The 14,685-nt window shown below is 38.0% G+C and overlaps 1 protein-coding gene across 1 annotated transcript in view; it reads right to left on the bottom strand.

Moving 5' to 3' along the window:
- KCNK2 (potassium two pore domain channel subfamily K member 2) overlaps nucleotides 1–14,685 on the bottom strand; it is a 183,577-nt gene that overhangs the window by 21,956 nt on the left and 146,936 nt on the right. Inside the window, exons 7-8 of the mRNA XM_080408486.1 lie at nucleotides 7,484–7,644; nucleotides 4,001–4,187 (exon numbers count right to left, since the gene is read on the bottom strand). Coding sequence (XP_080264612.1) covers nucleotides 4,001–4,187; nucleotides 7,484–7,644 — 348 coding nt within the window. The remainder of the gene's footprint in view (nucleotides 1–4,000; nucleotides 4,188–7,483; nucleotides 7,645–14,685) is intronic.

Genomic DNA, 14,685 nt, shown 5'->3' with positions numbered 1-14,685 from the left:
CACACACACCCCTCTGCTAACTTTAGTACCCAATAATATCTGTCATTATACTACAAAACAACACATTTGACATTAAAAGTTCTCTTCTCTTTCACAGAATATTCATAATGTTGGCTGGATTTTCTTCTGTCGTATTAAAGTCAATGTTTCTCTTGAAAGCAAGAGAAGGGTTGTTTGACTAGGTCCTGATTGTCATAAGATAATGCAGGCTGTAGTACAGTTTCTTCATTTTTTAGCAAAAAGCTACAACAAACTTTCTTCAATTACAAAAAATTGCCCATTTCCCTACAAAAATAATAATAAAAACCCAATCCTTCCAAAAGTTAGAAAAACCAAACAAACCATTTCATAAGACATAAGTTTGTTTTTTGGAATACCATTAATATATTTTCTTGAACATGCACTACAAGGGCTCTTCATCTTTCCCTCTCCTTGCATCCACCTTGAGTGATCCGTCTTTTATGTTTGCCTTAAGGCTTCTCTTGCTGGTAGAAACTGCATCTGAAATTTCCACAGGCTCCAAATAGCAACCCAGATTCTGAGTACAAAAGGGAATGTTTTGGCATTCTAGTTTCTGGGAACAGAGTACTTGATCTCCAGTACAAATGAGAAGAAACTTGTAGAAAAACTCTGGAGAACTTCATCAGAATTTCTAATATGACAGCCTGCACTACAGCCCGTAACACCATTATGTTCCTGAATACCATGTTCTGCTGGCTCCCTTTTGGTACAGCTATTCAGAAATACTCTCTCCTTTACCTCCTAAAAGTTCTTCAGGGCTTCTCTTCAGCTTTTACCTGCAGTGGTGCCGGAAAGCAGCAAGTTCCACATTAGTGAAAAGTGACAGATATTGTCAGAAACTCTTCTTGTAACCAATACCCATTATTACTACCCTAAAATTTGTATGTAGGGCTTGCAGACTTATATATTTTTCCTCTAGAATGACAGCTCCCAGGAAAAAAAATTACCAGAATATTTGGAATTTTAAAAATATTTAAGAATTTGGGATTTTTGAGATAACTTTATGAAGCAAAACTGACACAGAATCATGAAATATCCCATGGAACTCTAATATGCTACAAGAATTGCAAATGTTATTTCTATTGCTAAAAGAGTTCACTGCACTATAATTGCAAATTGGAGTATCACTGCCCACCACTCTGCTTTAGATTTTACTATAATTCTAAGTGGAAGAAGATAATTTGCACTCTAAGTGTTATTTAAGAAACATGCCTTTCTGGCCAGGGGAAAAAAAAATAATCACAAAAAGGAATAAATTAATACCAGCATGAGGTTTTTTTTCCAAATGCACAGCCATCTAGACACTAAGTGGACTGAAACACCACTCTGCCTGCTGCATGCCTCATTGGCGGACCACAGCCATGAATGCCATGCTCAAGCCACAACATCAGACGCAACACCCATATTCTGTCACGACAACCTCCCCTACAGCCTTACAGAGCATTACATGCCTTAACTCTACCGGCTTGTTCTGCCTCTCTTTGTGGCGCTCAGCTTCTAAAACTCTCCTAAACTGCAAGGAGAAAGCATTCTAGATGAAGCCTACCACAAAAATATCAACAGCCCTTAGTGTCTGCATGATAGTTATGACTTACCTAAAAGAAAAACAAGCAAACAAAAAAAACCCATAAAAACAATTTACTAATTTGTTAGCACATAAAAGACTCTGCATAATCCCTCAAAATTAATACTGCAGCCTAGCCCTCACCTCAAGACAAATTTTATCAGCTCTGTTGAAAACTTGCAACATCAGTTTTCTTCAAATAGCTTAGTATTTACGCACAGTGATGACTGTAAGCTTCCACAATGCAAAGCACAGCCAATGAATACCTTACCTATTTTTCAGATTATTTTTTTTTATTTAACTAATTAATTATGTATTGGAATGACAGGAAAACAAATAGACCTTTTTGAAAAAAATCCTTCAAATCATCTGCCATAATTTGAGTATGTCAGTCCACACAAAAGTGATAGTATTTGTCAACTTCATCTCTGACAAAATACAGTCCAGCAGCAATGTTAACCTCCCAGTTATGATGGACATAGTCATCTAACCCTGTTCTCTTGAGCATCATCTCTGCAAGTACAAATCCAATTCCCGCTCACTAAGTCAATAACATATTACAGTACAAATCCAAGCCTTGTGCATGTTGCTCTAAAAGAAAACACAAAACATTTATGATATTTTGACATCATACATTTACAGTGGAACTTTAAAATAAGTGTATACAAAGTGAATAGTAAAAGGCTATAAGCTATAAAACCATGTAATTCAAGGGCATTCTCTAGAAAGTGGTTTCTGGTAAAATTGAGAAACAGGCACAAATGTAAGAACAAATTATGATATCAAGTGGTCTACAAATAGAAAAATCTGTGGAAATTTATAATGAGAGTAATGATGAATGTACTCAGTGTTCTAGTTAGAGCCAAGTGGGCCATTTCACATAATGTTTTACAGTAAATATAACCAGGCTTTTATGCACTATTATTTTTATTCCCTGACATACAGGTACCCCTCAGGAACTGAAGTCTAAAACACCCAGACTCTTGCCTTGGAAACAGCATACATTTTTTATTTGGTGCTAGTTAGAATCTGACCAGAATCACAAATTCCCAAAGACAAAATGGAAATAAGAAAAACAATATGGGAAAGGAAAAGGGAAAAACCAGTGAGAGACATTCAAAAGAAATATGGAAGCATCACAAAAAACTATGTAAAAGTCCAAATAAATTTCATTTGCCGTTTTACACTCCAGTTCTATAATTTATAAGAATCTTTGGCAACTCCTCATGTAGCATTTGTTTTTTCAACAGCTTGCATAACTATCTTCAACACTAACTAAATTCAGCCCCCTTTTACCCAGATCCTTTATGAATGTGCCAAACAGTTCAGACTTCAGAAGTCTCTGTGGGACCTCATTAAGCTGAAAAACTTTTGCAAGCAACAAGACAGTAACATCGCTGCCATCAAGGCAAACGTCAGGCAGGCCTGCAAGTCACTAGGAGGAGCTACCCAGCCTCCTCACCTTGGTGCACTTGACTCATGCAACACCTGTGGCTACAGACAGGACACAAAAGGAGCCCACACCATGTGGATGTCTACAAGAAACCGATCCCCCACGCAGAGCGGCTCACTAACAGCAGCCCAGCATTGCTGTCCTCCTTTGCTACCTCTGCCTCACGCAGAGCTCAGAGGTGGGAGAGAAGCATCTCGTTAAAGAGATGATGGTGCTGCATCAGAAGCGTAAGATCAGTCCGAAGAAAGCAAGTCTCTGACTCAGAGCACAAAGCTCCGAATGTCTAGTCCTCTAAACACATCACTGATTCTGATCAGCAGGCTTTCTCAACACAGACAACGCATACTTACTCCACCCTATTCTGAGAAGTGGTCCAACACCTTTGAACACCTTTTCAAGAAAAAAATGATGCAGAGAATTGGCCCAAGCTTTTTTAACCTTTGTTTGCCAAAATCATTTGCAACCAATTCCATTCTGGTTAATAGAATCATAGAAGTTGGACATGTTATCTATGAGTCCCATGGATAAATGCGTACATAACAAAGGAAAGAAAGCAGGATCCAACAGCAACAGAGACATCTCAATGGCAGAAACAGCTCAGGAACAACACTTCAAAAGCAAGACGTGCACACAAAAACTATGTCATGTAAGTTCACAGGGTAAGACATTTCAAGCAACTCCAGCTGAAAAAAAAATATATATTCAGCAGACTAATATATCATATTAATTCTTGCACTTCATTCAATCTGTAAGAATAAAAAATTTCCTAAAAATTAAGTAAAGCATCTTTTAACAGTACAGGAGAAGAACAAAGGCAGTATGTAGAGATTGGCACCATGCACTTCACTGCCCCATCTCCTGTCTCTCGCCTGCCACATGATCCAGGGTGAGGGGGCACCACAGATGTGTATGTGCCAAAATAATACAAAATAGTATAAGACAAAGTTATGAGAAAATCTTACCTGCAACATAGTCACCAAAGCCAATAGTAGTTAAAGTGATAACCACAAAGTAAATTGCATCTAGTGTGCTCCAGCCTTCTATGTGCTTGAATATAACTGCAGGAAGAGCAACAAACAGCACGCAGCCAAACAGTATGAATATTATTGTTGAAATTATGCGAATCTTTGTCTGACTCACATTCCATTTCTGCAAAGGGAAGGGGAAGGAGAGGAAAACCATCGTTAATAAAACTGCAGTATTGTACAGAAGCATCTATCATCCACAGTGAGCACTACGTTGCTCAAGAGGACAAACAGGAAAAATCAAAGCAGGGTTTTATTTTGAAAGTGTTTTCAAGGCACACATGACTATCCTAGGAAGCATTTGCCAGCAGGAAAAGCAGAACAGGGGCGAACTCTTCTTGTGGCCATATTTGTGATCTGGCCGAGTGGCATGTGTAGCATGATCAGCTATTAGCGAATGCTAGTTTTGAGTGGGGGCTAGCTATTTGAGTGAGCTTCAAGTAGTGTTTGCACCTGCAACGTGTGTACTTTTGTGCACCCACAAATGACTGAATAAAAATAAAAAAAGGTGAATTGTAACCATACAGTTCTCTCTACTCAAGTAACTGAACAGAACCACAAAAGATAGAGCTGGAAGGGATGTGAAGAGACCCTTTCCAAACCTGCCCCAAGACAAAAACAACCCCACCTAAGCCCCTGCAGACACATCACTGGCCAGGCCACGTGTGATCATGCTTAACTGTTCTTGTCAAAGTTTTCCTAATGCTTAATCTGCATCTCACCTCCTTCAGCTGAAGTCTACTATTTATGATCTTATCCAAGGCAAACAAAAAACCTGCTACTTTTCTTTTTCCAGCAGACTTTTACAGGTGTTTTCATTCAATCCTATGTTCTTTAGACCAAAATAAATTGATTTCTTTCAGTCTTTCTTCACCTGTCTATTCTTGTTACTATCCCTTGGCTCCAGCAAATTAATCCATATTTCATTAGGTGTTGTACTCAAAGCTAGATATAAAAGAATACCACAAAACAGAATGGAAGGATCCTTTGCCTATTTACACTCCTATTTATACTTCCAACTATGAAGTATGCTTTTTCACAGCACTATGACATTAACTCATGTTAGCATATGAGCCCCTAGAGTACTCAGAACATTTCTACAAAATTGCACCCAGACAGCTGTTTCCCGATATGTAATTGTGTATTTTATTATTGCTTCATATAGTACTTGGAATTTGTCCTTCTTGAATTGAATCCTCTATATTCAGACTGTTCCTCAAAATTTTGCAAGATCATTTTGAATTGTAATTCTGTCCTCCAGCTTTCAGACCTCTCCCCAGCTTGAGATACTCTGTAGATTTAATGAACCAAGTCCTTTATCTGTTGTGTAAGCCATCAATGCTATCTTTTAAACTGTACGAAAGCTAGAACCACACCACTGCAAAGTCCTATTTGGCATGCCCTGCCAATCTGACATTTTTCCAAAGAGTTTTCCATCCACCCAAAGCATGTTGGTTCAGCTTAACAAGGGAATGCACAAAACTGGAAACTTTCACAAAAGGAGACGAAAAATTAAATGAGACTGTTCACAAGACGTGTTTTCTTGTATTTTAAGTTTGGTGCCTATGGAAATAGTGTTTTACAGTCAGCACGACCAAGGTCCAGCTTTTGTAACTCAAATCACAGTAGTAATTTGGGTTATGGCAACATGAAATTCCCTGCTCTGACCCATCAACGTCTCCCAGTTCTTCTTTTGGAAAACCAGTAAACAGAACAAGGGGGTGTTCCAACTGCCACATATAGATCAGTCTTTTCATTCAGATATTGGCAAAAAGGGGCAAGATGCTGCTTATTATGTTGGGGCATTCTTGGTGTAGGGGTACATCAATTACAAAAAAAAAAAAAAAAAAAAAAAAAAGGAAACCATTACTCCTAAGAGCAACAGGCTGAGAGACACACAGATTGGTCTCAAAACTTCTGTACTTTCAAGCAAAAAATAAAATTCAGTTATAAAAACCAGAAAGGATAAAAATAAAATGTTCTTATGGAATGTTCTTGCCTTTTTTTTTTTAGGCAAATCTCAATGGAAATGGATGTTATTCACCAGTACCTTGTCTGAACTTGAACTGATGTTTCAGAGTCAAAAATATCTGCCTTTTCTTAAAAAGCTTTCAAGCTTGTATTTACCTATTGCATAAGGCTACTCAGCACATCCCCAGTTTACTTTGCTTCAGAAATAAAGCCATGGCAGACCCCTTCTATATGGGAAAGGTGTTCTGCTTGCAAGACTAGGGCTTGCTGCAGAAAAACAATTCTTTTAACGTTTGCAAACGGCTACAAAGTCAGGCTGCTTACTAAGTATTCACTGGATATGACACGTTCTACATATCAAAAAACAAACTGTATTTCACCCATGTTTCAACATTTTGTAATAGTTAAACCTATAACATTTTAGTAAAAGGTTAATAAACCACCTAAATAATTCATTTTATTAAGTTTCATTATGCTATTTATTCCATGCTTCAAAAATCTCAGTAAATAACTGCATTGGTAAAATACAACCTTAATAAACGTTTCTGTGTATGAAACGGTTATTTTTATATTATATAATTATAAATTAAGTTCCTCTGCCAGAATTCAAGGCATCTGGTTGTTCAGAACGACTGGCTATGGCTGAATTTTATCAGTATGTGCACAAGCTTCTAGCCCATATGACAGGTGAAGCCGTGTCACTTTGCATGAATAATTAAAGATTGGTAGCTAAAAAAATGAACAGCACAGACCTGAAGGCTGTACTAAGCAGTTTAGCAGAAAAGGCTGGAAATACCTTAAACCATAGAACATCCTACAGCCTAGTGAAACCACAAAGAGGAGTCCAATGTCAGGGCAGCACCAACAGGCTCTGGACTGTTTAGGCTGTCCTGCTCCTGTGAATGCCCAAAGCTTTAGTCACCTACAGACCCATAAATCTGGAAATGTAAGTGTGTACAGACTGTAAACATTTCCTCAGGTATGATGTCAACTGAGTAGAGATTTTAAGAACTGTGATTTTAGACTCTAACACCAAATATCTTCTGTGAATCAGCTCAAAGTAGCAGCAGTAACTTCACACGTTACCCCCCACAGCTCCCCTCTTCCATCTTTCCAAGTCACTGATTTCCTATCACAATCTATATGAAAACCTTTAAAGGTAAACATCACAGCAAACTTAACAGTATTGTAAGGGCAAAGCAAAAATAAAGTATTTTGGATCTTGTTCATCTTCCTAACCATAAATACTGTAGAAAATGTTGGGCTTCATCCAGTTCTCAATTACAGCTGTTCAATAACATGTCTAGACTTCAAAGTTCTTCCTTCCTTTTGCTATACATGGTTACAATGATGAGCTATATCCTGGGTTTTTATAGACTTTTCATTTCACTTGTTAACTTCAAAGCAACAAGCAGCAAGAATAACAGATGAGGCAGTCAGTATACTCACAACAAAGGTATCTTCTACTTTGGCAATTCCTTTTCCAAAGATTGTCCCTAGTTGATCTCCAACACCAGCCAACAGAAAACCAAACAGAGGAATTCCCAATAAGGCATAGATGATACAGAATATCTTTCCACCTTGTGTGCGTGGGGAGATGTTTCCAAAGCCTAAATTAACAAACTTGAGATGTTCAAGAAGTTACATATATGTTACCTTACACATTTTAAAAGGACAGCAGGGACAGAACAGTTAACACAGGTCCTACTAGGTTAACCATATGACACAGCAAACATTGTGGAAAATCAAAGTGTAGGTCATACAGTCCTCTCTGAGCTAAAATTAAACTGCTGCACAATTCACCCACTTATTTTATATTGTATGTATACCTGAAGAATAAAAACTTTCCCAGAGATTTTTTTATTGTTGTTTTGTTGTTTGGTTTTGGGGTTTTTTTGGTTGGTTTTTTTTTTCTAATAAGCAACAGCTTTTCTTATCTATTACATGTAGTTAGTACCAATTGGTTAAGCTATGCATTAGCCTCTGCTACCTGGAAATGTCCATTACTGGACTCGTAATCAGCAGGCTGCAGTACGTGTCAGCAAGACACAATTATCTTTCAGATGTGCTGTGTTTCAAAGTGAAGCAGCCTGAAAAAAAAACACCTTGGATAAGCAAAACAGGGATTTCTAGCATAAATGGGACTGCTTAGATAGAGTCTTCGTTATTAAAGGCTTCGGTTCTTTCAGTCTTGCAAACAAAGCTTAGAGAGACAGTTTACAGCTCACAGCTCTGTCCATTTGAAAGTGACAATCATTTTGTCTTCACTGGCTCGTGTAAAAGAGCACCTTGATGTGCCTGTGACATCTCAATTGCTGCTGGTGCACTTAGACCGGAGAAACCAAAATACAAAGGGCACTGGCCCCGACACCTGTGAAACCCCCGCCAATGCATCTCCCAGGAGTCGTATTTTAAGGAAATGGCAAGGTCCCCAAGGCAGAACCCTACAGACAAGTTTCATGAGCATCAGTCCTAATTCAAAAGCTTTTCCCCTCCAAAAGATCACTGATGTTTTGGGGGAGCAGCAGCAGTAACACCACAACATTTCTTACGTTGTTTCACTTTTCAGCACAACAATATGCACTTCAAAGGAGGCCAGAGGAAGAACTTGTCAGAAAAACGTTTATTATCCACAGAGAGAATAAACAAAATCATTTTTTGTTTGTTTTTGATTACATTTTGCTGGGAAAAATATCTTCCATAAATAAGAAGCAAGATATTTTAGCAAGTAATTGAGAAATTTGTTTCTTAGTGTCTTAAAGTTTGTGTGAGATATGTTCCATATACACAAAAAACATTCAACGAAAATCCACTTTTCCTCTGAAAAAGCTGATAGACAAATATTATCAGCTCTATTGAGAGCTTGCAAAGTAGTTTTCTTTTTTAGAGCTCAGTATTTTTGCACAATGTGTCTGTAAGCTTCTACGATTTAATGAATATCTTAACTATTTACCAGAGTTCGTATTTAACCATTTTGAGCATGTTGATTTAACATAATTTTTCTTTATGAAACCTATTATCTTAATTTTTGGTTCTGCTATCATGTAGGTAAGCTATAACAAAGCTCTGTTGTCAAAACAGCTTCTTCCTTCCAGTACACAGGAGACAAAGCTGTCCCTCACTCAATTTCATTAAAATAAAAATAGACACAATTAAGAATATATTTTATTCCTAGATACTTTGCCCCAGTATCAGCTTCCAGATAGTAATTGTGTAAATAATTAAAGTTGATAGAGTTCAGTTAGAATAAAAAAAAAGTTGATACTGAAATTTTCCCCAAATCATGACTAATAAAGCCTGTCAAACTAAAAAAAAAAAAAAAAAAAGTTATGGGAAATATCATCAATTACCAGTTCTGGAATCCTCCAGCTTTGTAAGTTTTCTCTCTACTAATATAAATGAAAAAAAGTCTGACTCTGGTAAGTGGAAAAAAGTAACAGCACTTTTAGACCAACCTAGCATCCTTCCCTAACCCAGAGCAAAGACTAAAATTACTGATTGTTATAATTCAGGAAATTTCAACTCCACCGAGTTCTCTCTCTCCCTTCATGCATCAAGCAGAAGAGACCCTTGAGTTTTAAAATAAAATTAGCTCATCACCAACCAAAAAGGGACAAGCAGTCCCGAGCTACCCTGTTTTTATAAACATGCCTGTTTGTGCATCGACAGGAGCTTGAATAGTTCCAGGGTATAATTCCTGAGGGGTCTTAATGCAATTCAGAATCAGGGGTCTGGATAGACCAGAATTATAGAGCTTGTACTAGGGGATTTGGAAATAGCTTTTTTGTTGTTGTTTTTGGTTTAAGAACTGTATTTGCTTGCTTTACAAAAGCAGTGTCTTGTAATGGTGACAAAATACCAGCCCAGTGAAGCACACACCAAGCAGGCAGTTTGCTCTTGGCTTCATAAAGCAAACTGGCATTCTCTGTGCATCCCACAGCTATTACAGAGACAATTGCTGCTGCAGCACACTTCTCATCTGCTGCTAATTGGTATCAGGACACAAAGTTCATGTTCAGCTCCGTGTATCCTCCTCCCTAAATCAGAGTCATGTCTTGCTCAAGAAAAGGATGTTATCTCACTTCTACACTCGCAAATTCTTGCTTTTCATCCTGAAAAGTGACAAACGCTTTCTTCCATAAACAAGAAAGATCTTGTATTATTAACTATACTTTTTAAAAAATCTCACACATTACTGGATAAAATAATACTCCCAACAGGTAGTAGTTTATCTCTGTCCAGACGCTCACTGCACATAATACAAACCATGGTGCTCTCATGATAGGACATGTAATTTAGTGAACTGATCTGCCAAGGGGTTTCCATCATACATAAATCATATTTCCTACAGTGTCATGTTTTGTAAGTCTGCTGCTGTACACCACAGCCTACTCTGGGTTACACAAGTTGTCCTTACATCCTACTCTCTCTGTTTCTCCGGTGAAAAGCTAATCCATCATTTATGCAATGGGAGAGGAAATGTATTTATATTTCATATGGTTGATGTAATTCCTGAGGGTTTTGTCTCAGAAAAGTATTATTGCTTGCTTTAAAAGAAAAAAAAAAAAAAATAAAGAGGAAGAATTGTGCTGCTAGGTAAAACCCAAGGAAAACTTCATTTCGGGCACTGTGCTTGGAGAGGAGCACACGGCCACAGGAATGCCAGCCACCATGTATCCCTGTGTACCACGCAGCTCTTCTCCACATGCAGGGTAGGAACGCCTGGTACTGCTGCAGCATCCCCTGGCACGGTGTTGTCACTTCAGAGTTCCCACTCCTGCTCCAGGGGCCAGCACGAAGTCTGCTTAGGACTGACCGAGAAACCTCAGGGAATCAGGTTCTGCCACCTCTTCCCCTCCGCAAGCTGCTTGCCTCGAGGGGATGGTGCACACTGCAGTCCTACAGGCTGCCCCGGCACCTCGGTTACTCTTCTCACCTTCAGCAGTCCTGTGCAGCTTTTCTATTCCTCTGTTTCTACTAAGCTAACTGATTGTAGTTCCTACAAACAGTTGGTTCCCCATTACAACCAATACACTTATTTTTGAACATGGAAATGAACAAAGCACTTGATTTAAATTTGCTAAATTTATCAGAAAGTTTCCGTCAAAGAGCTTTTAACCAACACTATCTGCGATGAACAGCACAAAGCACAAAATTTAACTTGCAGCACAGGACCAGTTTCACTCAAGATAATGCCAGTACTGGTTTCAGACTGTCCTTCCCCAGTACACCCTCCCCATCTCGCTTCCTAGTTTCGCCAAAGCACGGTTCGCTTCCTAGTTTCACCAAATCCCTTTCATGTCCTGCTAGCTGCTTAGCATGCCTTTAATGCCCAAAGGACTTTGTGCATTTAGAATACGTTGTCTCTGACAAGCAGCTGTGGACAAGAAATGCATTTTAGAAGGAGCTTCCAGTAACCCCTTTGTGAATTAAGAATAAAAGGCCTTTGTAAGTAGATTGTAACTAATTGCTCCATTCAACAAAATAACATATTCCACGGTTTCAGCTCAAAAACACTTAGAGCCTCCAAGTTTCAAACCAGGTTCAAAGGGAAACCTAGTCCCTTTGGTCAGCAGCAGAGATGGAAACAAGGGTATGCTAAGTGAAAGGAAAAAAAAATGAAAACCAAACAAACAACTCAAAATGAGACGCTATAGGAACCATTTTTTTTCATGTTCCCTTCTTAAATGTATTAATGTATTTCTTTGAGGATGAAAGCGTCTGTAATACACTTTCTCACCTGAAATAGAATTGCTATTAAGCAGAAATTAGTAACTATGATAACTGCAAATACATTACTGGTTTTTAGCAAAACAATGTTTGAAGTTTGAATTCCCAGTTGAGCTCCCCCTCCCTGCTCCAACCCCATCATGACAAGCAATAGGTTGTATTGCAAATATGGAAAAGTATGAAAAGCTAGAAATTCTCACACAATTGACAAGACACTTTTGTTCAGATAAGACTGTCTTTGTATTCGAGCCTTCCTAAAAAGGAATACTGGCAATTAATTAAAAATAAAAATCTTATTTCTGTTTTAAGAAGATAAAAAGACCCCTTTGCTTTCTAGTTAACTGGTATCTCAGTCTTTCAGAAAGCTCTTTCAAATCCACGTTTTCAAAGTGGAGTTAGAAGAGAGACTCCAAATTATTATATTTTCACAGAAAATTCCTAGACAACACAGAGCATCTACTGAAACTAGCTGGCTGCAACTAAGTATTTCTCATGTGAGAGATTATAGGTGCTTTAAGGAGCTCTAGGACTAGATTTTACTTGCAAAATTGATGGAAAAGTGTGTCACCACTTATGATTCATTTCTATCAAATAGCTCAAGTGGGATTAAAAGGTCTGCAGAAGGTTTGAAACATTTTCTTCCCAAACAAGAAAATGTAAATTTAAATACCAGTAACTATTTTCTCACTGGTTTTGACATACCTCAGATTACAGAAAACATCATTCATCAGGTAGCAAACAAAGGCAAAATTATACCAAAATAGTGTCCTACTTTGAGATATGAGAAACTACTTTCAGCTGTTAAGCTTGGGTATGTGGTCAATGAAACAGTTAAATACTGAAAGACAATTTGGTGAACATGCACACCCTTAATTACATGAAAATGGATAACAGAAACTTGACACTGAGAAGATTGCATAGACTTAAGAGGAAAAGCTGAGCTCCTGGCTGCTGAATCCCACGAGGCTGGAGCCAAGTAAGGTGGCTGCCATGCCCTCAGCTTCAGCCACCAGACACAGTGTGGGACTGGCAGCTGTTTTGCTGTAGGTTAGCATCCACACTGACTATGCAGCTCAATTACAGTGATTACCCTCTTCAAAGGGCATACACACGTTTTGATACTGAATGCAAAATTGATTTTAAGACATCAAAGGATGCTTTTCCCAACCCCCAAGGAACCATCTGATGAAATCTTTATAAAAGGTACCTTGCTGAATTTCTAGTAGCTAAGATGTTTTTCCCTTTTGGATCACCACTTGGGCTCAGGGGATTACCCTTTAAATGCATGCCCGCCCACTATTGCCAAGGCAAAGATATACACTAACTCATAGATAAATAAGATATCCCTTTTAGCTAAAATAATGGGCTAGACATCATCATTAAACAAAAAAGCAGTATATGTAACCATAATGGCTACGTGGAAATCTCTGCATGCACTGAAGAAATACTAAAACTTGCCTCTGTTTTTACACTGATCCCTTTTCCTTTCCTCCTCTTCACTCCATCCTACACTGAAGTTTGACATGCTTCTGTATGCTTATGTCATGTACTTAAATATTTATTTTTACTTAAATATTCCTGAACACAGTGCAAGAGAATTTGAAGGCTGAATAAGGACAAAGCCTTTCAGATTTCAAGTTTTTTTGCAAGATTATTCAAGATTCTGCAAATCCGAATACTTGGATGAATAGAATATGAATACCCTTGCAGTGAAAGCACAATATTTCTGGGTTACATATGTACATTAATTCTTTCACACATGCACATACTACAGGTATACCTTACAGCCATCACTCACAAGCCTGTGGATCTCATTATGAGTATGCAGCCAGTGCTCCTCCTCCAGTTCTTCAATTTAAAGGTTAAATACTTTTATATACATGCAACTGATGAAATTGCTGCATTAATCTTGCCGAAGGGCTGTGTGCAGTAACACAGAGGTGAAGGTACCTCTGTTTTAAACCGTGGTCTGCTATCAAACTGAAAATCTCTGCTTTATTACTCAGGTGTAATTTCTTTATCACTTACTATAGCTCCTAGAAGCCAATTGTTTTTAATAGTTTTACCCAGTCATTTGGGAACCATACTGTCACAAAGTACTGCCATTTACTTAGTATCATTGCTCAGCACAGCACTCCCTTTGGTATTATCTGAATTCCAACCTACAAAATTCTGTTTCTTAGCACTAGTCCATAATTCAGTGTCACAGAAATGTCAGTATATTATTTTGAGATTGTAATGTTCTGGCTCAAGCCTGAAGAGAGACGTTTTATTAAAAAAAAACTCTCAATTACCAATACCTCTTTTTCAACTATGAATAAGAACAGGAAAACCTAGACTGACATTAATAAAATGTGTAATAATCAAGAAACAACAAGGCAAAGACTGATCTCCTTTCAGTGGTTTCTTTTCATCTGTGTTCTGTGGGAACAGTAATCAAATCAATAAAACTTCTTTTAAAAGAACAGGCTATAAATATTCATAGAAAATAAGTTTTCTTCAAGTCAAAGGGCTGTGCTGGAGAGGTGAAGGAGCACTGTAAGGAAAGTCTCTGTACGGCTACAGAAGCTGTTGCAGTATTCAATAACTCACATTCAGTTGCTAAGGCAATATCTCCAGGAACTGGGTAATAATTGTTAAAAAGACTTAAAAACTTAAACATCAATTCAGATAGCACTGCTGCCAAGTACAGGTTCTTCATCTCATTCAGCTGTCACTTTGCCCACCGATGAGTAGCTGCTTCTCATCAGTAGTAGGACTTCTGTCCCTTTTTCGGATATTTCACTGTTTTCTTGTTATGGCTTGCATTCATTTTCCTTCTAATTCTTATTCTAGCAAAACTGAATCAGCTCCAAAACCCAAAAAACTCCCACTTGCTTTTTTTCCTTGAAGTGAGATTGCTCCATGGGAGCAAGATGCCT

The sequence above is a fragment of the Falco punctatus genome (genome assembly GCF_963210335.1).
Source record: "Falco punctatus genome assembly, chromosome: 12".
NCBI classification, from domain to species: domain Eukaryota; kingdom Metazoa; phylum Chordata; class Aves; order Falconiformes; family Falconidae; genus Falco; species Falco punctatus.
This window is presented reverse-complemented; position numbering and strand designations above follow the sequence as displayed.